The sequence below is a fragment of the Myotis nattereri genome (assembly GCF_964212035.1).
Source record: "Myotis nattereri genome assembly, chromosome: X".
NCBI lineage: Eukaryota > Metazoa > Chordata > Mammalia > Chiroptera > Vespertilionidae > Myotis > Myotis nattereri.
In genome coordinates this window covers 51013194-51038961 of record NC_138078.1, presented here as the reverse complement: position 1 = coordinate 51038961, position 25768 = coordinate 51013194, and the positions used below count along the sequence as shown (strand labels likewise).

The following is a 25768-nucleotide window of genomic DNA, read 5'->3' as shown; positions in this document are numbered from 1 at the left end:
TCAGTAATAATAGCATAGGAGGTATTCAGACATTGAAAGAACCAGAAGGTGGGATGTAAATGGCTGGAGTATGGGGAACAGGGGCTCAACTACCTTAGTTTACTCCTATCCCCTCAGCCCACCATGTAATTTCACATCTTTATGCCTTTGGGGATGCTGTTGTTGTTCTGACTACCCTCTCCCCAACATTCTACCTATCAAAATTCTCCCAACCTTTAAGGCTTAGCTCACATGATACCTCTTTGGTGATATGTTTGCTGCTTCTCTAGTCAGAATTAAGGGCTTCCTCCTCCGCATACCCACAGCACATTACTTATACTTCTATTTGCCCTGTTTGATTTTGCTGCTTATGTAGTTAGTAGCTTACATGTATGGCCCTTTCCCTACTACACAGTAAGATTCTTGAAAACAGCCATTAGCACAGTGCCAAGCAGGGGCAAGATGACTCATGATAAAATGTTACATTAAATTGTACTACTAGTAGAAGTTTGATTTCAAAATTCTCCAGGGGCAGGTGAAAACTAAGAGTAAGAGAAATCACCAAAGCCCTTATTCCAAACAAGGAAAGGCCTTCTGAGGTTCCAGGGCGTGCATGTGTGTATAAGGCTATAGGCAATCAGTTATTTCCAGTGTAAAGCAAAGACCCACCATTCTAATCAAAGCCTTAAAAAATCTAAGAACATGGCTGGTATGTCCAAGATGAATTTCTGTGGTTTTGTAGTTACTTTTTGGATCCAAATTAACTATAGATCTAATAATCTGTGGGAATCAAAGGTAAGCTAATCATTCAACAAACATTGAATGGGCACACCTCATGTGAAATCTCTGTGCTAGAGGCCATTCAGACAGGATTGGGGACTGGAATGAGGAGGGTGAAGAGAATAAATATGGAAATAATGAAAATAATTTAAGTATAGTCATTGATACCATGTACCCAGCATTTTAAATTAAGAAGCACTTAATGTACATTATCTCATTTAATCCTCTCATGACTCTGAGAGCAGATAATTTTATCATCTCTGTTTTACATATGAAGAAGCCAAGGCTGAGCCCTAACTGGTTTGGCTCAGTGGATAGAGCATCAGTCTGCGGACGGAAGGGTCCCAGGTTCGATTCCGGTCAAGGGCATGTACCTTGGTTGCGGGCACATCCCCATCAGGGAGTGTGCAAGAGGCAGCTGATGGATGTTTCTCTCTCATTGATGTTTCTAACTCTCTATCCCTCTCCCTTCTTCCTGTAAAAAATCAATAAAATATATATATTTTTTAAAAAGCCGAGGTTGGGAGAGGTCATATACCTTCACTGCAAGCTTTGAGGGAGTGAGTGTAGTGTTTGTTGATTCTTTATTATGTGCCAAGAGCTATTTTAAGTACAATGTGTGTGTTAGCTCATATTAACACGTAGAAAATAAATTTCTTGCTTTCCAGAAATTCAGTCTAGTGGGGAAGACTGAACCATAAATAACAAATACATCCCAGAGAGTAAGAACTATGTAGTCAGAGCTCAAATGTCATTCTACGGGAACCTAAGGAAACGACTATTCCTTATTACTGGGGAATCAAGAAAGACTTCTTGTAGAAGGCAAGATTTAAGTTGAATTTTTGGAAGAAGAATAGAATTTTTACATATAGATTAGTGAAGGAAGAGCCTTCCATGCACAAGGAAAAAATTGAACAAAGGCCTGGAGGTAGAGGAGTCCAAAGCCCATGAGTAACACCATAACCTCCAAACTCAGGAAGCCATGGAATAGGAGATGAAGCTGGGAAAGAAGCTGGGTAGATTAGGCCTGTTGTTGAAGGGAATGAGACACCAGTAAAGGTTATTAAGCAGAGGAGTGGTATGATCATATCTGTGTATCAGGAAAGTATTTTAGGCTAACTGTGGGAGCAAGAGAAACTGTAGGCAGGGAGATAAACTAAGAGTTTCAATGATTTAGATGAGAGGCAATGGGAACCTGAAATGGGTTGCTATTTACCAAACCATTTTGAAAGATAATATGGAGGTAGAATTTTCATGGTTTGGTGATTGATTGTATGTATGGGGTGAAGGAGAGGGATTAGTGAATAATGCTTTGAAGGGGCCTATGGGAATGCTGGCACTATATCAAAGTCTCTATTTGCTTAATTTTCTAAGATCTAGTTAATGCTAATTTCTATAACAGAAGGAAAGAAAATGAATATCTATTAAGGATTTTCTTGCTTCTTTAATTTTTGGAATGGTCTTCAAAGGCAGGTATTATGCTCTGTTTCTACAATGGTGGAGGGTGAATGACTTGCTCAAAGTCACATAGAAAACAATAGTGACTTACTTGTACAGGGTCACATAGCAAGTAAGTGGCAGACCTGGTCTGAGTGACTTCCAAGACAATGATCTGTTTTGTAGTATCAGAAACTAGAAACATAAATAATGCATATTTATGAAAAATAATTTTAAAAAAGAAACTAGAGAAAGAAGACAGGCGTGTGTGCATGCGCGCACGCACACACACACACACACACACACACACACACACACACAGATGTTCAGGAGAGGGAAAAAAAGAACAAGAGGTGGACTTAAAGGTCTCTACTGAGGAAGCAGAAATCTGGAAGAATTGTCAACTTAGTGTCAAGCCTGGTATTATGAGAAATATAATAATGACAAGACATGGCTGATGCCTCTTCTCATGGAGTTTATTGGGTAGAAGGGAACAACAAATATAAAGGCTGCTACCCAACCTGTTTGTACAAAGTACGCTGGACTTTCGGAGTTGATGTAGTCTCGGGCTCTCTGGGAAACATTGCAGAGAAGCTGTGACTTAAGCAATATCTAAAAGGAGGGGTTGTCCATGGATAATCCAGGAAGAGTGATCAGGGCATTTCCAGTGGAGGAAATAGAGCAGAGGTGAAGCAGTGGGAGAGTACCATTTGTGTTTGTTTTGTGAATAGATTGTCTGGAAGACAAGCTTCCAGGGGAAGAGTAGGAGGATGAGCTGGTATAGGGAGCCAGAGAGTGGAGGAGGGCCTTGAATGTCCAAGCTAACACATGTGTGCTCCATCGAGTAGGCAATGGGAAACCACTGACTATTTTTGAGCAAGAGAGGGCTATAATTAAACATGCTTTTGAAAGACTCTTCTGGGAGCAGGCAGTGGAGTAGATTGGAGAGGGTGGAGAGTAGAGAATAGAGGGCTAGGAAAGAGAATATTGTAACATTTTAGGTAGATGGTGATATAAGCCCAGAAAAGAGGAGACAGATTGAAAGCCATCTTTTATATAGGAGCTGGCCTTCAGAGGGTTCTCAGGGCTGTTGATTAATTCTAAGGGTCATGAGTATTTGTATTCCACATCTCCCTCAAACAGTTTTTTAATTTCTTTCTTCTCACTCCTTCCCTCCCTCCTTCTTATCTCTTTGCCTTTTTCTTCCCCTTTTCCATTTTTCCTTGCCCATCACTTCCAGTAATGCTCAGTAATTAGCCATGATTCTGAACATCAGTTGGGAAGGAGAAGCACTGAGAGATGCTCTGAACAAGACAGAGGGATCAAGAAAAGAGGGTGAGAAAGAGAAAGAAGAAAGAAGTTGGAAGGAAGGAAGGAAGGAAGGAAGGAAGGAAGGAAGGAAGGAAGAATGTAAGAGAGGGAGGGAGGGGAGGAAGGAGGGGAAAAGGGAGGGAGGAGAGGATGGAGGAAGGACAATTTTTTTTTTTGTATGGAGCATTTACTGTGGACCAGGCTAGAGGATGGAGATACTGAGGTATAAAGGCGTTACAGTACTTGTCTGAAGTCACACAGCGAATTGTTTTATCCAAGTCTGACAAACTCCAGAACCGACATCCTGTTCATCATGCCACACCGCTTTCCTTTCCTGCCTTCCCTGATCCTCTCAACTTAGTGTAATAATTTATTTTTTGAAACCCTAATATCAATTTGTTGTGGCTCTTTCTTTCACTTACCACAGTCTGTCTTACATTGTAGTGACTTGTGCATATGTCCAGCACTAACACATAAAATGAACAATGGTGAACAATGGTGGAGTGAGTGATTGGTTTATCTTTGTTACTAGATAGTAGTGGCATAGACAGCCAAGGTCTTATAATTAGTATTTTATCTATTACTGCTGAACCGATTTAAGGATCTCTTAGGTACCTCTGTGCACATCACAACTGTTAGGTGCTATGGCTACCTTGGTAACCTCCAACACTCAGGATTCGTGTTGTAATTTCTAGCATAATTACTAAAAGAATAGAAACAGAATGTATAATACCTAAACTAGTCAAGAAAGATAATTGGAATGATAAAGATAATCAATTGGAAAAGAGTCAAGACAAATGACCAACAAGCATATGAAAAGATGATCAAAAACACTGATCATTAATGAGAGGAGAAACCAAGATGGCGGCATAAGTAAACACCGGAAATTGCTGCCTCACACAACCATTTCAAAAATACAACTAAAAGACAAAACGGACATCATCCAGAACCACAGGAAGTCTGGCTGAGTGGAAATTCTACAACTAGAAGGAAATAGAAAAGCACACTGAGACTCAGAGGAGGTGCGGAAGTAAAGTGCAGAGGTATGGAGGCACATGTGCAAAGGACTGGCAACTGAGGACACGGTTGTCTTTTTCAATCAGGAGGGAGTCTCAAGTTCCCGATTGCTCTGAACCCCAGTTCCGGGCAAGTCTTTGGGGACCCAGACTCATATGGGAAGAAACAGGACCTCGAAGGCAGCTTTCTCTCAGAGGTGCTTGCAGCGATTACTGGGAAACTGAGACTCAGGGCCTCTTAGGGTAGGACTGAGGATCAACCATAGCTGTTTGCTCCATCCTGTTGATTCCCTAAGACCCCGCCCCACCCAAGCTGTGTGCAGAGGCTTTTGCATATGAAAGGCCTGGCCCTTTGCAATCTGAAAATTACCTAACAGACTACACCTGGGTCAGAGAGACCCAGAACATCCAAAAGAAGGCCCAAGGCCCCACAGCAGCTTGCATTTCTTCACAGCTGGGCCTCATCAGGGCACCTCCAAACCCCAAACAAAGAAGAGGAATCTGAAGATATCTCCATAGCTCCTGCGGGGTAGCCTCAGGCAGAGGCTAAATTACCACCTCCTTAGAGATCCAAGAGCCAGTGTACCCAGTGGTCAGAGTGGGACGATCCAGAATACAACTCCTCAGATCCACAACAGACACACTCAGGAGGCAGACTCAGTGAGCACCAAAGCCCCACTGAAGCAAGTCTTGCCCCAGAAGGGTGTCTCCAGCACAGAAGTTCTCCCACTGCAGACACAGCTGATTCTCACAGCCAACTGGCCTGGAGGTCAATTCCTCCCAGTGATACCTACAACAATCAAGGATTAACTACAACAAGACTGTGCACAAAGCCCACAGAGGAGTGCACCAAGAGTGTCCACCTCAGGTAATTGGGGAGGCTGAGCCACTGGGTCCTATAGGACACCTATCATAGAAAGCCACTCTATCAACACAGGGAAGCAGCCAAAATGCAGAGACAAAGAAACAGGTCACAAATGACAGAAATGGAGGAAAGCAAACTACTGGACATAGAGTTCAAAACTACACTTTTAAGGTTTTTCAAGAATTTTCTAGAAACCGCCAATAAATTTAGTGAGACCCTCAAGAAATCTATCCTCAAGGATATAAAAAAGGACCAACTAGAAATTAAGCATACAGATCTGAAATAAAGAATATTATACAGAGTTCCAACAGCAGACTAGAGGATAGCAAGAATCAAGTCAACAATTTGAAATACGAAGAAGCAAAAAACACCCAACTGGAAAAACAAAAAGAAAAAAGAATCCAAAAATATGAAATTAGTGTAAGGAGCCTCTGGGACAACTTCAAGCATACCAACATCTGAATTATGGGGGTGCCAGAAGAAGAGAGAGAGCAAGATATTGAAAACCTATTTGAAGAAATAATGACAGAAAACTTCCCCTACCTGATGAAAGAAATAGACTTACAATCCAGGAAGTACAGAGAACCCCAAACAAAAGGAATCCAAAGAGGACCATACCAAGACACATCATAATTAAAATGCCAAGAGCAAAAAACAAAGAGAGAATCTTAAAAGCAGCAAGAGAAAAACAGTCAGTTACCTACAAGGGAGTACCCAATACGAATGTCAGCTGATTTCTCAACAGAAACTATGCAGGCCAGAAGGGAGTGGCAAGAAATATTCAAAGTGATGAATACCAAGAACCTACGACCTAGATTACTTTACCCAGCAAAGCTATCATTCAGAATTGAAGTTCAGATAAAGAGCTTCACAGATAAGAAAAAGTTAAAGGAGTTCATCACCACCAAACCAGTATTATATGAAATGCTGAAAGGTTTCCTTTAAGAAGAGGAAGAAGAAGAAAAAGGTAAAGATACAAATTATGAACAACAAATACACATCTATCAACAAGTGAATCTAAAAATCAAGTGAATAAATAATCTGATGAACAGAATGAACTGGTGAATATAATAGAATCAGGGGCATAGAAAGGGAGTGGACTGACTATTCTCAGGGGGGAAAGGGGTGTGGGAGTGCGGGAACAGACTGGACAAAAATCATACACCTATGGATGAGGACAGTGGGGGGGGGGTATGGGCAGAGGGTGGGGTGGGAACCGAGTGGAGGGGAACTATGGGGGGGAAAAGAGGAACAATTGTAATAATCTGAACAATAAAGATTTAATTAAAAAGACACTGATCATTAGAAAATGCAAATTAAAACCACAAGGAGATACCATCTCACACTCATTAAGATGGTTACTATAACAAAGAAAATAAAGAAGTGTTGGCAAGGATGTGGAGAAATTCAAACTCTTGTGCACTGTTGACGGGAATGTAAAATGGTGCAGCTGCTATGGAAAACAGTATAGCAGCTCTTAAAAATTTGTAAATGGAATTACGATATGACCCAGCAATTCCCCTTCTGGGTATATATCCAAAATAATTAAAATCATGTCTCACAAAGATATTTGAACACCCATGTTCACAGCAGGACAATTCACAATAGCCAAGAAATGGTAGCAACCCAAGCGTCCATCTATAGAAGAATGCATAAACAAAATGTGATATTTACAGACAATGGAATATTATTTAGGGTTAAAAAGGAAAGAAATCTTGTCACATACTATAACATGGATGAATCTTGAAGCATTATGTTAAATGAAATAAGCCAGTCACAAAAGAACAAATGGCGTACCAGTATGAGACCACATATATGAAGTACCAGTGTAGTCAAATTCACAGAGACAGAAACTAGAAGGCTGGTTGCCAGGGGCCAGAAGAAGGCAAGAATGGGGATTGTTGTTTAATGGGTACAGAGTTTCAGGTTTGCATGATGAAAAAGTTCTAGTGATGGATGGCGGTGATGGTTGCACAACATTGTGAATGTACTTAATGTCATTGAATTGTACACTTAAAAATGGTTAAGGTGGTAGATTTTATGTTATGTATATTTTAGCATGATTTTTAAAAACTTTAAAAAATTCAGGTGAGCGTGGAAAAACATATTTGCTGATGTCATATCTGATAAGGGCCTAATCTCCAAAATTTATAAGGAACTCCTACAACTTAACAAAAGGAAGATAAACAATCCAATCAAAAAATGAGCAAAGGCCGAAACCGGTTTGGCTCAGTGGATAGAGCGTCGGCCTGTGGACTGAAAGGTCCCGGGTTCGATTCCGGTCAAGGGCATGTACCTGGGTTGTGGGCACATCCCCAGTGGGAGATGTGCAGGAGGCAGCTGATCGATGTTTCTCTCTCATCGATGTTTCTAACTCTCTATCTCTCTCCCTTCCTCTCTGTAAAAAATCAATAAAATATATTTAAAAAAATGAGCAAAGGATCTAAATAGACACCTTTCAAAAGAGGACATTCAGAAAGCTAAGAGACATATGAAAACATGCTCATAGTCACTAATCACCCAAGAGATGCAAATGAAAACAAAAATGAGGTACCATCTCACACCTGTCAGACTGGCTATCATCAACAAATCAACAAACGACAAGTGCTGGAGAGGATGTGGAGAAAAAAGGAACACTCGTGCACTGCTGGTGGGAATGCAGACTGGTGCAGCCACTATGGAAGACAGTATGGAGTTTCCTCAAAAACTGAAAATGGAACTCCCATTTGACCCTGTGATTCCACTTCTAGGAATATATCCCAAGAAACCAGAAACACCAGTCAGAAAGGATATATGCACCCATATGTTCATAGCAGCACAATTCACCATAGCTAAGATCTGGAAACAGCCTAAGTGTCCATCAGTAGGTGAATGGATTAGAAAACTGTGGTACATCTACACGATGGAATACTATGCTGCTGTTAAAAAGAAGGAACTCTTACCATTTGCAACGGCATGGATGGAACTGGGAGAGCATTATGCTAAGTGAAATAAGCCAGTCAATGAAGGAAAAATACCACATGATCTCACTCATTCATGGATAATAGAGACCATTATAAACTTATGAACAAAAATAGGTACAGAGGCAGAGCTGCCTTGAACAGACTGTCAAACTACAGCAGGAAGGCTGGGGAGGGTGGGAAGGCAGGAAGTGGGTGGGTAAGAGATCAACCAAAGGACTTGTATGCATGCATATAAGCATAACCAATGGACATAAGACACTGGGGGATAAGGGAGGCTAGGGGACTGTCTAGGGCGGGGGGGTAAAATGGACACATATGTAATACACTTTGTAATACTTTAAGCAATAAAAAAAAATAAAGTTAAGTTTGAGTATGTTTATAATTCTAAAAAAAATAAAAATAAAAATAAAAAATAAAAAAATGCAGGTGAAAGAAAACATTCACATTTATTATTAGTGTTTTCACATACGACACATCAATGCCATCATTTGTCCCTGACATCCTCAGTCCACTTCTCCAGCTCTATCAGGATGACTAGAAGCTGTGGAGATTGGGGGTGGGCATTACCAGGAAGTGAGCTCTCACCCTCTTGGACCCTTACATATGCAGTGTTGGCTATGCCTTCTACCCTATTCCTGTCTAGAGACAGTGTGCCTTGAGAGGGAACAGGAAGAGAGAAAAAATGCTTAAGAAGAAACCATTTAAAGAAACATCAATCCTAAATGACTCACTAGCTCAAATGGACTTAATTGACATCTTCAGAACATTTCACCCCAAAGCCACGGAATATACGTTCTTCTCAAGTGCACATGGGACATTTTCAAAAATAGACCACATATTGGGTCACAAGCAAAGTCTTCAGAAATTCAAGAAGATTGAAATCATCTCAAGCATTTTCTCAGAACACAATGGCATAATATTAGAAATCAATTACAATCAAAACAATCCAAAAAATTCAAACACTTGGAAGCAGAAAAGCATGTTATTTAACAATGATTGGGTTACCAAAGAGATCAAGAAGAAATTAAAAACATCCTGGAAACTAATGACAATAAAAATACAACAATCCAAAATCTATGGGACACAATGAAAGCAGTTCTGAGAGGGAAGTTTATAGCACTACAGGCCTACCTAAGGGGGGGGGGGGGAAGAAACACAAGAAAAAATGATAGTTAATCATCTAACTCTACAACTCAAAGAAGTAGAAAGAGAGCAACAAGAAAAACCCAGAGTGAGCAGAAGGAAGGAGATAATAAAGATTGGAGCAGAAATAAATGACATAGAGACAAAAAAACAACAACAGTACAAAAGATCAATGAAATCAAGAGCTGGTTCTTTGAAAGGATAAACAAGATTGATGAACCTCTAGCCAGGCTCACCAAGAAGCAAAGAGAAAGGACCCAAATAAAGAAAATCAGAAATGAAAGAGGTGAAATAACAACAGACCCCACAGAAATTCAAAGGATTATTAAAAAATACAATGAACAACACTACTCTAACTACCAGACAACCTGAAGGAAATGGACATATTCCTAGAAAAATACAACCTTCCAAAACTCAATCCAGATGATTCTAAAAATCTCAATAGGCCAATAACTATGGAGGAAATTGAAGCAGTCATCAAAAAGCTCCCAGCAAACAAAAGCCTGGGGCCAGATGGCTTCACAGGGGAGTGTTACAAAACATTCAAGGAAAAACTAAAACCTATCCTCCTCAGACTATTCCAAAAAATTCAAGAGGAAGGAACACTTCCAAGCTCATTCTATGAAGCCAGCATCACCCTAATACCAAAACCAGGTAAAGACAACACAATGAAAGAGAATTACAGGCCAATATCCCTCATGAACATAGATGCCAAAATACTCAACAAAATTCTAGCAAATCGGATCCAGCAGTACATCAGAAAGATCATACACCATGACCAAGTAGGATTTATCCTGGGGATGCAAGGATGGTACAATATCCGCAAATCAATAAATGTGATACATCACATAAACAAATTGAGAGATAAAAATCACATAGTCATATCAATTGACACAGAAAAAGCATTTCACAAAATTTAACACCCTTTCTTGATAAAAACTCTCAGCAAGATAGGAATAGAAGGATCATACCTCAACATAATAAAAGCCATATATGACAAACCCACAGCCAACATCATAATCAATGGGCAAAAAATAAAACCATTTCCCCTAAGAACAGGAACAAGACAGGATGCCCCCTCTCACCACTCCTGTTCAACATAGTACTGGGAGTACTAGCCATTGCAATCAGACAAGAAGAAGAAATGAAAGGCATCCAAACTGGAAAAGAAGAAGTAAAACTGTCCTTATTTGCAGTTGACATGATACTGTACATAGAAAACCCTAAAGACTCCATAAAAAAAAATATTAGACTTAATAAATGAATTTGGCAATGTAGCAGGATACAAAATTAATGCCAAGAAATCTATGGCATTTCTTTACACCAATAGTGAACTTATAGAAAGGGAGACTAAAAAAGCAATCCCATTTACCATAGCAACGAAAAAATTAAGATACCTAGGAATAAACTTAACTAAGTAGGTAAAAGACCTATACGTGGAAAACTACAGGACACTGAAAAAGGAGATAGAGGAAGACATAAACAGATGGAAGAACATACCGAGTTCATGGATTGGTAGAATCAACATCATCAAAATGTCCATACTACCCAAAGAAATCTATAGATTCAATGCAATCCCCATTAAATTACCAATGGCATATTTCACAGACCTAGAGCGAACGTTTCAAAAATTCATCTGGAATAAAAAAGACCTCAAATAGCTGCAGCAAACCTGAGAAAGAAGAACAAAGTAGGAGGGATCTCAATACCAGATATCAAGCTGTATTACAAAGCCACTGTTCTCAACACTGCCTGGTACTGGCACAAGAACAGACATATAGATCAATGGAATAGAATAGAGAACCCAGAAATCGACCCAATCCACTATGCCCAATTAATATTCGACAAAGGAGGCAAGAGCATACAATGGAGTCAAGACAGTCTCTTTAATAAATGGTGTTGGGAAAATTGGACAGACACATGCAAAAAGATGAAACTAGGCCACCAACTCACACCATACACAAAAATAAACTCAAAATGGATAAAGGACTTAAACGTAAGACAGGAAACCATAAAAATACTAGAGGAGATATTGTTTCTGGAAGGAAAAATGGCGACCAGCAGGAAGGGAGGGAGGGAGAAAGTGTGAGAGCGCAAGGAAGTGATAGAGTGCCGGGAGCCGGTCCATGCTTGCTGTTTCAAGGGACCTGGCATATATGGCATACTGTTTTTAATATGTTTGCTCACCTTCTTGGCACTATGTGTTTTAACCAAGGTCTCTGAGAAAGGTTGTTTCCCCAGGTAGGGATTTTCCCCTGAAGTTAGGGAGGGAATAAAACCTCTTAACTAAGTGCCAGGTGGGTAATTAATCACTTTAACTACGAACAATCATGCTTAAGCTACATAATCTTTACTCCCTGGAATGGAGATAAGAAACGCCCTAACCTTTGAAATAGAGATTGGTAGGATTGGAATCAACTGGTATAAATACAGATGTAAGAAGACAGAACGAACAGAGACAGAAAACGGCACAGAACCTACACAGAACGTTCTCTAGAGACAGAAGAACTTCGCTGGAGAGACAGAAATTGGCACAGAACCTACACAGAACGTTCTCTAGAGACAGAAGAACTTCGCTGGAGAGAACATGGCAAAAGATCCTGGACTGAACCTGACTACAGAAATTGGCAAGAGAACCTGACTAGAACCTGGTGACTGAACCTGGTTGGAGAACCTGGACAGAACCTGGCTGGAGAACCTAGCGAGGGAACATGGCTACAGAACCTGGCTGGAGAACCTGGAGAACCTGGCTGGAGAACCTAGCAAGAGACCATGGACACAGAACCTGGCTGGAGATCCTAAGCAGAACCTCTCTGGAGATCCAGACCAGAACTTGGCTGGAGATCCTGGCTAGAGATCCTGGCTAGGCTGCTGATCAAGTGAACTCCGTCTCCATGTCATTCCTTCTTCGCCGACTCCGTCCACACCTTTGGGGACCCCTGGACCCGCTGGGGTTGGACCCCGGCAATAGAGGAGTGTGTGGACGTGTGTGGTGTATGTGTATGAGCTAGGGACAGATAGATTCTGCAGGTCTTCTAAGGGGCTGCTAAACCGGGCAGTCTTAGGCAGCAGAGTCCCGCTCCTTGCGCGGACACTCCTGGGCGGCCAGCACAGGCACAGCGACCACGCCATCTTGGGAAACAGAGCTGCTGGAGACTAGGATCCTGGCCTCAGCACCACCCAGTCTGATCTCAGACGCATACCAGGACCCTGCAGCCAGTGGGGACAGAGACCTGCGACCACAGCTACAGACCTGTGGACACCAAAAGTTCAGAAATCCCCTTGGCAGATCCATGAGTAACAGAGCCCATCCCCCCTGCCCACAGGCTTTCGGGCAGCGCCAGAGTAACTAACTGATAGACCCACCCCTTGCTGGGGCCTCAGCGCTCCAGGAACTTTGGCCTGGAAGTGCTCGCGAGCACCTTGGAACTGATCCCGCATAGGGCTGGGTTCAGGAGCCCTGGGCTGGGAGCAAACGCACGAACCCCAGGAACTGAGCCTAGGCGCACTGCCGGCTTCTGAGCCCTGGGCTGGGAGCAATTGCACGAACACATGGAATTTGTACTGCATATCACAGGCCCAGGGACCCCGATTCTCTGGGCAGGCAGCAGCACCAAGCACCAGTGACTTGACTGTGTTTCTTATCACCTGCGCCTGAGATCCTGATTTCCTGTGCATTCATACTAAGAGCCAGTGACTCCAATTCCTGGTGCAAGGGCACACAGGGACCCTGATTCTCAAGGTAAGGTCACGCGAAGCAACAGAGACTCTGATACTGGATTCTGGGGAACTCTGACTCCTGGCTCATGCTAGGGGGCTCTGGTTTTCAACATGCTTCAGGGGGGTCTCTGTTTCAGCACGGTGCAAGCAGGGTCCCTGATTCTAAGGGCGCGTACGAGGCCACATTGAGCGCTGACAACACTGACTCTGAGCGAGCCTGGTTCCCACCAACCCACAACAACCACACATCTTAGTGTCAGAGCTCTTCAGTGACACTAGGGTGGCGGGAGGCTCCCACTACACATGGCCCAGGCCCACGCAACTTGACATTTGAACCATCAGGAGATAATCAGAATGGAGAGACGAAACAACACCCAGAGGAAAGACAATGAGGAATCTCCAAGAAAGGAAATTAATGAAGTTTAAGCGTGCCACATGACAGAAAAAGAATTCAGAATAATGGTTGTACAATTCATTCACAGGATGGATGAGAAAATCAACAACCTATGCAAGAATCAGGAAGAAATGAAAAGTGATATAGCTACAATCAAAAACACCATGGAAAGTTTCAACAGCAGACTAGAAGAAGCAGAGGACCAAATTAGTGAATTAGAAGATAAGGCAGGGAAACAAGCTCAATCTGAACAGCAACTGGAGAAAAAAACTAAAAAGCAGGAGGAGAGCTTAAGGGAGCTTCGGGACAACATGAAACGAAGTAACATACGCATAATAGGGCTGCAAGAAGGACAAGAAGAGCAGCAAGGATTAGAAAATCTATTTGAAGAAATAGTGTCAGAAAACTTCCCAGATATGGGGAAGAAAAAAGTTACACAAGTACAGAGAGTCCCAGACAAGATGAACCCCAAAAGACCCACACCAAGACACATCATAATAACGATGGCAAATGTACAAGACAAAGACAGAATCTTAAAGGCTGCAAAAGAGAAACAGAGAGTTACCTACAAAGGATCCCCCATCAGATTATCAAATGATTTCTCAACAGAAACACATCAGGCCAGAAAAGAATGGACAGAAATTTATAAAGTGATGCAAAGCAAAGGACTGAATCCAAGAATACTCTATCCAGCAAGGCTATCATTCAAACTTGAAGGGAAAATAAGAAGCTTCACAGACAAAAAAAGGCTAAGGGAGTTTATCACCACCAAGCCAGCAATGCAAGAAATGCTAAAGGGACTGGTGTAAGAAGAAGAACTAAAAAGCCCAGAAAGAAAACAGTCACACACAAAAAATAGAAATGGCTACAAACAAGTACCTTTCAATAATAACTTTAAACGTAAATGGACTAAATGGTCCAATCAAAAGACATCGAGTGGCTGAATGGATAAAAAACCATGACCCATATATTTGCTGTCTACAAGAGACCCACCTCATTAGAAGGGACTCACACAGACTGAAAGTGAAGGCATGGAAAAATATCTTTGAGACAAATGGAAATGAAAAGAAAGCTGGGGTAGCAATACTTATATCAGGCAAAATAGACCTCAAAGTGAAGGCCATAACAAGAGATGAGGAAGGCCACTTCATAATACTAAAGGGATCAATACAACAAGAGGATATAACCCTGATAAACATATATGCACCAATGCAGGAGCACCCAAATACATAAAAAAACTCCTGGAAGATATCAGAGGAGAGATCGACAACAATACAATCATAGTAGGGGACTTTAATACACCACTGACATCACTGGATAAATCCACTAGACAAAAACTCAGCAAAGAAACAGCAATCCTAAATGACTCACTAGATCAGATGGACTTAATTGACATCTTCAGAACATTTCACCCCAAAGCCACAAAATATATGTTCTTCTCAAGTGCTCATGGGACATCTTCAAAAATAGACCACATATTGGGTCACAAACAAAGTCTCCCCAAATTCAAGAAGATTGAAATCATACCAAGCATCTTCTCAGATCACAAGGCCATAATATTAGAAATAAACTATAATAAAAACAACCCAAAATACTCAAACACTTGGAAGCTGAATAGCATGTTATTAAATATTGATTAGGTTACCAATGAGATCAAAGAAGAAATAAAAAACATCCTGGAAACTAATGACAATGAAAACACAACAATCCAAAACCTCTGGGATGCAATGAAAGCAGTCCTGAAAGGGAAGTTTATAGCTCTACAGGCCTATCTCAACAAACAAGAAAAAATGGTAGTAAATCATCTAAATCTACAGCTCAAAGAATTAGGAAGAGAGCAACAAGAAAACCCCAGAGTGAGCAGAAGGAAGGAGATAATAAAGATTAGAGCAGAAATAAATGACATAGAGACCAAAAAAACAATACAGAAAATCAATGAAACAAAGAGCTGGTTCTTTGAAAGGATAAACCAGATCGACAAACCTCTAGCCAGGCTCACCAAGAAGCAAAGAGAAAGGACCCATATCAACAAAATCAGAAATGATAGAGGTGAAATAACAACAGATCCCACAGAAATACAAATGATTGCTAAAAAAATACTATGGACAACTCTACTCCAACAAACTAGACAACCTGGAGGAAATGGACAAATTCCTAGAAAAATACAACCTTCCAAAACTTAATCAGGAAGAATCTAAAAATCTCAATAGGCCAATAACTATGAAAGAAATTGAAGCAGTCATCAAAAAGCTCCCAGCAAACAAAAGCCCAGGACCAGACGGCTTCACAGGGGAGTTTTACCAAACATTCAAGGAAGAACTAAAACCTATCCTCCTCAGACTACTACAAAAAATTCAAGAGGAAGGAACACTTCCAAGCTCATTCTATGAAGCCAGCATCACCCTAATACCAAAACCAGGTAAAGACAACACAATGAAAGAGAATTACAGGCCAATATCCCTCATGAACATAAGATGCCAAAATCCGCAACAAAATCTTAGCAAATCGGATCCAGCAGTACATCAGAAAGATCATACACCACGACCAAGTAGGATTTATCCCAGGGATGCAAGGATGGTACAATATCCTCAAATCAATAAACGTGATACATCACATAAACAAAATGAAAGAAAAAAACCACATGGTCATATCAATTGATGCAGAAAAAGCATTTCACAAAATTTAACACCCATTTTTGATAAAAAAAAAAAAAACTCTCAGCAAGGTGGGAATTGAAGGATCATACCTCAACATAATAAAGCCATATCTGACAGGCCCACAGCCAACATCATAATCAATGGGCAAAAAATAAAACCATTTCCCCTAAGAACAGGAACAAGACAGGATGCCCCCTCTCACCACTCCTGTTCGACATAGTACTGGAATTATTAGCCATTGCAATTAGGCAAGAAGAAGAAATAAAAGGCATCCAAATTGGAAAAGAAGAAGTAAAACTGTCCTTATTTGCAGATGACATGATATTATACTTAAAAAACCCTAAAGACTCCATCAATAAACTATTAGACTTAATAAAAGAATTTAGCAAAGTAGCAGGATACAAAATTAACGCCAAGAAATCTATGGCATTTCTATACACCAATAGTGAATTTGCAGAAAGAGAGACTAAAAAAGCAATCCCATTTACCATCGCACCAAAAAAATTAAGCTACCTAGGAATAAACTTAACTAAAGAGGTAAAAGACCTCTACTCAGAAAACTACAGGACGTTGAAAAAAGATATAGAGGAAGACATAAAGAGATGGAAGAACATACCGAGTTCATGGATTGGTAGAATCAACTTCATCAAGATGTCCATGCTACCCAAAGCAATCTATAGATTCAATGCACTCCCCATTAAAATACCATTGGCATATTTCACAGACCTAGAACGTACTCTCCAAAAATTCATCTGGAATAAAAAACGACCCCGAATAGCTTCAGCGATCCTGAGAAGGAACAAAGTAGGTGGGATCTCAATACCATATATCAAGCTGTATTACAAAGCCACTGTTCTCAAAACTGCCTGGTACTGGCACAAGAACAGACATATAGATCAATGGAATAGAACAGAGAGCCCAGAAATCAGCCCCAACCAATACGCTCAATTAATATTTGACAAAGGAGGCAAGAACATACAATGGAGTCAAGATAGTCTCTTCAATAAATGGTGTTGGGAAAATTGGACAGATACATGCAAGAAAATGAAACTAGACCACCAACTTACACCATACACAAAAATAAACCCAAAATGGATAAAGGACTTAAATATACGATGGGAAACCATACAAATACTAGAAGAATCCAAAGGCAACAAAATCTCAGACATATGCCGAAGCAATTTCTTTACCGATACAGCTCCTAGGGCAATGGAAACTAAAGAGAAAATAAACAAATGGGACTACATCATAATTAAAAGCTTCTGCACAGCAAAAGAAACCATCAACAAAACAACAAGAAAACCCACTGCATGGGAAAACATATTTGCCAATGTCATATCTGATAAGGGCCTAATCTCCAAAATTTATAGGGAACTCATACAACTTAACAAAAGGAAGATAAACAATCCAATCAAAAAATGGGCAAAGGATCTAAATAGACACCTTTCAAAAGAGGACATTCAGAAAGCCACGAGACATATGAAAACATGCTCATAGTCACTAATCATCCGAGAGATGCAAATGAAAACAACAATGAGGTACCATCTCACACCTGTCAGACTGGCTATCATCAACAAATCAACAAACGACAAGTGCTGGAGAGGATGTGGAGAAAAAGGAACACTTGTGCACTGCTGGTGAGAATGCAGACTGGTGCAGCCACTATGGAAGACAGTATGGAGTTTCCTCAAAAAACTACAAATGGAACTCCCATTTGACCCTGTGATTCCACTTCTAGGAATATATCCCAAGAAACCAGAAACACCAGTCAGAAAGGATATATGCACCCATATGTTCATAGCAGCACAATTCACCATAGCTAAGATCTGGAAAGAGCCTAAGTGCCCATCAGTAGATGAATGGATTAGAAAACTGTGGTACATCTACACGATGGAATACTATGCTGCTGTAAAAAAGAAGGAACTCTTACTATTTGCAACGGCATGGATGGAACTGGAGAGCATTATGCTAAGTGAAATAAGCCAGTCAATGAAGGAAAAATACCACATGATCTCACTCATTTCTAGATAATGAAGACCATTATAAACTTATGAACAAAAATAGGTACAGAGGCAGAGCTGCCTTGAACAGACTGTCAAACTACAGCAGGAAGGCTGGGGAGGGTGGGAAGGCAGGAAGTGGGTGGGTAAGAGATCAACCAAAGGACTTGTATGCATGCATATAAGCATAACCAATGGACATAAGACACTGGGGGGTAGGGGAGGCCAGGCGATTGTCAAGGGCGGGGTAAAAAAGGGATTCATATGTAATACTCTTTGTAATACTTTAAGCAATAAAAAATAAATAAATAAATAAATAAAAGTAATTAATTAAAAAAGTACTAGAGGAATCCACAGGCAGCGAAATCGCAAACATATGTCGAAGGAATTTCTTCTCTGATACTGCTCCTAGGGCAATGGAAACTAAAGAGAAAATAAAGAATGGGACTACATCAAAATAAAAAGCTTTTGCACAGCAAAGGATACCATCAACAAAACAACAAGAAAGCCCACTGCATGGGAGAACATATTTGCCAATGATATCACCAATAAGGGTTTAATCTCCAACATTTACAGGGAACTCATACAACTCAACAAAAGGAGGATAAACAATCCTATCAAAAAATGCACAACAGGCCTAAATAGACACTTTTTGAAAGAGGACATACAGAAGGCCGAAAGACATATGAAAACATGCTCAAAGTCACTAATTATATGAGAGATGCAAATCAAAACGACAATTCGGTATCATCTCACACCTGTCAGAATGGCTATCATCAACAAATCAACAAACAACAAGTTTTGGAGAGGATGTGGAGAAAAAGGAAAACATCTGCACTGCTGGTGGGAATGCAGACTCTTGCAGCCACTGTGGGGAAAAGTATGGAGTTTCCTCAAAAAACTAAAAATGAAACTCCCATTTGACCCAGTGATCCAACTTCTAGGAGTATAACCCAAGAAACCAGAAACACCAATCAGAAAGGATATATGCACCCCTATGTTCATAGCAGCACAATTCACCATAGCTAAGATCTGTAAACAGTTTAAGTGCCCATCAGCAGATGAGTGGATTAAAAAACTGTAGTACATCTACACAATGGAATACTAGGCTGCAGTAAAAAAGAAGGAATTCTTGCCATTTGCAACAGCATGAATGGAACTGGAGAGCATTATGCTAAGTGAAATAAGCCAATCAGAGAAAGATAAATACCACATGATCTCACTCATTTGTGGAATATAGTAAACAACATAGACTGATGAACAGGGACAGATCCAAAGACAGAGAAACAGCAATCAGACTATCAATCCCCAGAGGGAAAGTAGGGGAGGGTGGGGTTAAGGGGAAGAGATCAACCAAAGGACTTGTATGCATGCACATAAGCCAAACCAATGGACACGGAAAACAGAGGGATTAAAGCATGAGTGGGGGAGGGGAGGTTGGGGGTTAATGGGGGGATGAGGACACATTTATAATACCTTAACCAATAAAGAAATTTTTTAAAAAAGAGAAATGAATGACATAGAGACCAAAAAAAAAAAATACAGAAGAACAATGAAACCAAGAGCTGGTTCTTTGAAAAGATTAACAAGATTGATGAACCTCTAGCCAGGCTCACCAATAAGCAAAGAGAGAGGACCCAAATAAACAAAATCAGAAATGAAAGGGGCAAAATAACAACAGACCCCACAGAAATACAAAGGATTATTAAAAATTACTATGGACAACTCTATTCTAACAAACTAGACAACCTGGAGGAAATGGACATATTTCTAGAAAAATACAACCTTCCAAAACTCAATCAGGAAGATACTAAAAATCTCAATAGGCCAATAACTATGGAGGAAATTGAAGCAGTCATCAAAAAGCTCCCAGCAAACAAAAGCCTGGGGCCAGATGGCTTCACAGGGGAGTGTTACGAAACATTCAAGGAAGAGCTAAAACCTATCCTCCTCAGACTATTCCAAAAAATTCAAGAGGAAGGAACACTTCCCAGCTCATTCTATGAAGCCAGCATCACCCTAATACCAAAACCAGGTAAAGACAACACAATGAAAGAGAATTACAGGCCAATATCCCTCATGAACATAGATGCCAAAATACTCAACAAAATTCTAGCAAATCGGATCCAGCAGTACATCAGAAAGATCATACACCATGACCAAGTAGGATTTATCCTGGGGATGCAAGGATGGTACAATATCCGCAAATCAATAAATGTGATACATCACATAAACAAATTGAGAGATAAAAATCACATAGTCATATCAATTGACACAGAAAAAGCATTTCACAAAATTTAACACCCTTTCTTGATAAAAACTCTCAGCAAGATAGGAATAGAAGAATCATACCTCAACATAATAAAAGCCATATATGACAAACCCACAGCCAACATCATAATCAATGGGCAAAAAATAAAACCATTTCCCCTAAGAACAGGAACAAGACAGGATGCCCCCTCTCACCACTCCTGTTCAACATAGTACTGGGAGTACTAGCCATTGCGATCAGACAAGAAGAAGAAATGAAAGGCATCCAAACTGGAAAAGAAGTAGTAAAACTGTCCTTATTTGCAGATGACATGATACTGTACATAGAAAACCCTAAAGACTCCATAAAAAAATATTAGACTTAATAAATGAATTCAGCAATGTAGCAGGATACAAAATTAATGCCAAGAAATCTATGGCATTTCTTTACACCAATAGTGAACTTATAGAAAGGGAGACTAAAAAAGCAATCCCATTTACCATAGCAACGAAAAAATTAAGATACCTAAGACTAAACTTGACTAAGGAGGTAAAAGACCTATACGTGGAAAACTACAGGACACTGAAAAAGGAGATAGAGGAAGACATAAACAGATGGAAGAACATACCGAGTTCATGGATTAGTAGAATCAACATCATCAAGATGTCCATACTACCCAAAGAAATCTATAGATTCAACGCACTCCCCATTAAAATACCAATGGCATATTTCACAGACCTAGAGCAAACTTTCCAAAAATTCATCTGGAATAAAAAAAAAAAAACCTGAATAGCTGCAGCAATCCTAAGACAGAAGAACAAAGTAGGAGGGATCTCAATACCAGATATAAAGCTGTATTACAAAGCCACTGTTCTCAAAACAGCCTGGTACTGGCACAAGAACAGACATATAGATCAATGAAATAGAATAGAGAACCCCAAAATCGACCCAAACCACTATGCTCAATTAATATTCAACAAAAAAGGCATGAACATACAATGGAGTCAAGACAGCCTCTTCAATAAATGGTGTTGGGAAAATTGGACAGATACATGCAATAAATGAAAGTAGACCACCAACTTACACCATACACAAAAATAAACTCAAAATGGATAAAGGACATAAGATGGGAAACCATAAAAATACTAGAGAAATCCACAGGCAGCAAAATCTCAGACATATGCCGAAGCAATTTCTTCACTGATACTGCTCCTAGGGCAATGGAAACTAAAGAGAAAATAAAAAATGGGACTACATCAAAATAAAAAGCTTTTGCACAGCAAAGGAAACCATCAACAAAACAACAAGAAGGCCCACTGCATGGTAGAACATATTTGCAAAAGTTATCACCGATAAGGGTTTAATCTCCAACATTTACAGGGAGCTCACACAAGTTAACAAAAGGAAGATAAACAACCCATTGAAAAAATGGGCAAGAGACCTAAATAGATACTTTTCGAAAGAAGACAGAAGAAAGGCCAAAAGATATATGAAAACATGTCCAAAGTCACTAATCATTCAAGAGATGCAAATCAAAACGACAATGCGGTACCATCTCACACCTGTCAGAATGGCTATCATTAATAAATCAACAAACGACAAGTACTGCTGAGAAAAAGGAACCCTTCTGCACTGCTGATGGGAATGCAGTGCAGCCACTGTGGAGAACAGTATGGAGTTTCCTCAAAATACTAAAAATGAAACTCCCATTTGACCCAGTGATACAACTTCTAGGAATATATCCCAAGAAACTAGAAACACCAATTAGAAAGGATATATGCACCCTTATGTTCATAGCAGCACAATTCACCATAGCTATGATTTGGAAACAGCCTAAGTGCCCATCAGTAGACGAGTGGATTAAAAAACTGTGGTACACGCCCTACCAGTTTGGCTCAGTGGATAGAGCGTTGGCCTGGGGACTGAAGGGTCCCCGGTTCTATTCCGGTCAAGGGCATATACCTTGGTTGCGGGTACATCCCCAGTAGGGGGTGTGCAAGAGGCAGCTGATCGATGTTTCACTCTCATTGATGTTTCTAACTCTCTATCCCTCTCCCTTCCACTCTGTAAAAAATCAATGAAATATATTTTTAAAAAACAAACAAACCAAAAGAAACTGTGGCTCATCTACACAATGGAATACTACGCTGCAGTAAAAAAGAAGGAACTCTTACCATTTGCAACAGCATGGATGGAACTGGAGGGCATTATGCTAAGTGAAATAAGCCAGTCAGAGAAAGATAAATATCACATGATCTCACTCATTTATGGAATATAATGAACAACATAAACTGATGAACAAAAACAGATCCAGAGGCAGAGAAGCATCAATCAGACCGTCAAACCTCAGAGGGAAGGTAGGGGAAGGTGGGGGTAAGGGGGAGAGATCAACCAAAGGACTTATATGCAAGCATATAGGCCTAACCAATGGACACAGACAACAGGAGGCTGAGGGCATGATTGGGGGGGATGGGGGGTAATGTGGGGATAAGGACACATATGTAATAACTTAATCAATAAAAAAATTTTAAAACAAGAATAAACCATTTTCTGGGAGAAAAGTGAGAACATTTTCTTGAGGACAGCTCCCCAGAAGAGCCAGAACAATCTGGGCCCTTGTGTCAAATACCATACAAAAGCTTTCTGTGGTGGGACAGACCTCACACCTAAAAGGGCCAGCTCACACAGCTCTTTCTCTTTTGACCTTCTCTTCCTGCTCTCTTTGTCCCATCTTTCTGGGATCCAGACTTGAAATGGTGGCTGCCATCACAATGCCAAGTCTCCTAGGACATTCCTGTACCCCTCACTTTCCTAGCTAAGGGCTGGAACTTATCAACAGGGTCTTTTTGAGGACATTAAGATGAATACAAAGGAAAACAAGAAGAAAATATGAAACACTAGAAACAAATACATTTACAGAAAAAGTGCTTCCTTCTCTTATTACCAGAGTCAAGCCATTGATGGACTTGATTTAACTTCAATAAGGCTCAATAAGTTTGCATCTTTGGGGGGTGATGGGACCCTTTGGCAGTCCAGTGAAGCCTGTGGACCCTTCTCTGAATAATATTTTTAATGCACAAAATAAAATACAGATTTACGAAGGAAACTCAACATATTAAAGCACAGTTATCAAAACATTACAAAAAAGTGACATAGTAACATGGGCTTCTTGATTTATGCATTAAATAACCATACCTAATGGTAGTTCAAATATCTATAAGAATTTTGAAACAATCATGAGCATAAATGAAATGTCTGCAACTTGCATATGATTTGCACATCTCTGCGATGTCTGTTACTAACACGTTCACAGGTACTGCTAACACTTCTGTGGTTTGTTGCTTACACTCATCAATTCTATTTGAAATTAGTGAAAATAAAGAGGCAATTTTTTTCCATCCAAATTCAAAGTGGCCCAACCCCCAATTCGAGGTCCTGGTTAAGAACCTCTGCTCTAAGGGGTCATACAGCCAGCTGTCCATGGATTGGAATAGGCTGCCTCCTTCTTGTCTCATCCTTCAGGATGACATTTCTCCCTGTCCAATTTCCAAGCTTGCCCCTTAATTGGCTGCCCACAAAGTCCTGGTTTCTGACAGAGAGTCCACTGAACAATTGGCCTTTTCTCAAAATTCTGTATAATGAGTTACTCAGGAAACCCTGAGATTTTTCAGAATTCTCTCACCATTACCTTATATTGGGAAATCATCTTATACCTACCTACTAACACCAATGCTGCAAGCCATCACCACCTTTGCTCCAGTCTGAATCTGACTCTGAACTAGAGGGGGCAGTCTTGAGAAGGCTGCGGTGATCTTTAAACTAGAACAACTACAGCCTCATTCCTGACCTTCACACCCCTCAGTTGGGAGGAGAGAAATCCAGTGAACTCAACAGTAGCCATATCTTGAGTGAGGAGGCACAGTCCTTCCCAGAGGGAGGGCACCAACCAAATGATCTCTTTGGAGCCCTCTTCATTTGTGGATTCCTGGCCTCTTTCTTAGCCTGTTTCCATGTGTTCTCTAGCTCTTGGGGTTCACTCACCTAAAAATATGTAGACTGGGAGCCACTGCAGAACTGAGAGGGTTTGGAGGATCTCCTGAAGATTCTGTCGGGAGAGGAAGGCCATGACCGTGGTGCTGTTCTGTTGTGGCAAGAAGCCCAAACGGAAGGCCAGCACCTCTAAAGCTGAGGTGCTTACAGGTGCTTTGCTTTAATCTGTTATCAGAGAGTCCCTTTAGCTGCTCGAGATTTTAGGGTTGACCTAAACTTTCCTCCAGTCCTCTCTGTTTCTCTGCCCCGCCCCAACTTCCTACACACATCAGATTTCAGATCCTACGAGCTAATCTCCCTAATATACATATATCCTTTCTCCATGGGTGCTCAGTTGCAATGAGGCAGAAATGACCTTGGGGTGGTTCTAGCTATGTGTGTATGGGGAGGGAGTCCCTGATAAATTTGTGCAGAAAAAAGAATGGCTTAGGCCTCAAATAGGACCTCTGAAAGCAACCTGCTACCTTTCACTGCTTAAGAAAGGGGACCTAGGGACCACATTTGTTTCTGCCCTAGTAGCTACTCTTTGCCTCCTCCTGTCTCCTGCTGAGGGGTATTTTTCTGCATGGATATCTATACTTCTCAAATACCTCTTTGTGCCTCTATTCACAGAGTCTCTGTATCAGTGGTCAGACACCATATGATAGAGTGGGAAAACCATTTCACAGAGAGCAAACCTAAGTTCCAGTCCTAGCTCCACTATGTTTTTCCTATGACACCTTTGGAAATTGCTCATCTCTCTACATCTCAGTTTGACCATTCACTGTTGGGAGGCAGTGTAGTGGTTAGGGGCATGGATTTCAGAGTCAGATAGCTGGGATTCAAATATCAGCTCTGCCACTTACAAATTGGTAAACCTTTGTGCCTTGGTTTCCCCATCTTTAAAATGGCAATAATAATAATAATAATAATATCTACTTCATAGAGTTGTTTTGAGAATTAAATGAGTGAATGAATATGAAGTGCTTAGCACAGGGCCTGGCACACAATAGGCATTAAGTAAGTGTTTCCTGTTACTATAATTTGTCTAGTTCAATTAATATCTATTGAATATCTACTAGGTTTCAGGGTAAGAGGCTTTCTCCTGCATACCAGCCTTTGCAAAATTAAAGATTGTCCCCAGGTCCCAGACTGCTGGATTCATTTTTTCTTTAATTATTTATTGAGTGACTGCTGTTTGCTGTGCACTATTTCTGGTGCTG

The 25768-nt window shown here is 40.5% G+C and overlaps 1 protein-coding gene across 1 annotated transcript in view; it reads right to left on the bottom strand.

Moving 5' to 3' along the window:
* DGAT2L6 (diacylglycerol O-acyltransferase 2 like 6) overlaps nucleotides 1-24642 on the bottom strand; it is a gene marked incomplete at both ends in the record, with an annotated part of 45138 nt that extends 20496 nt beyond the window's left edge. The window contains one exon of the mRNA XM_081080845.1: nucleotides 24558-24642. Within this exon, the coding sequence (XP_080936971.1) occupies nucleotides 24558-24642 (85 nt within the window). The remainder of the gene's footprint in view (nucleotides 1-24557) is intronic.
* Between the last annotated feature and the right edge of the window lie 1126 nt (nucleotides 24643-25768).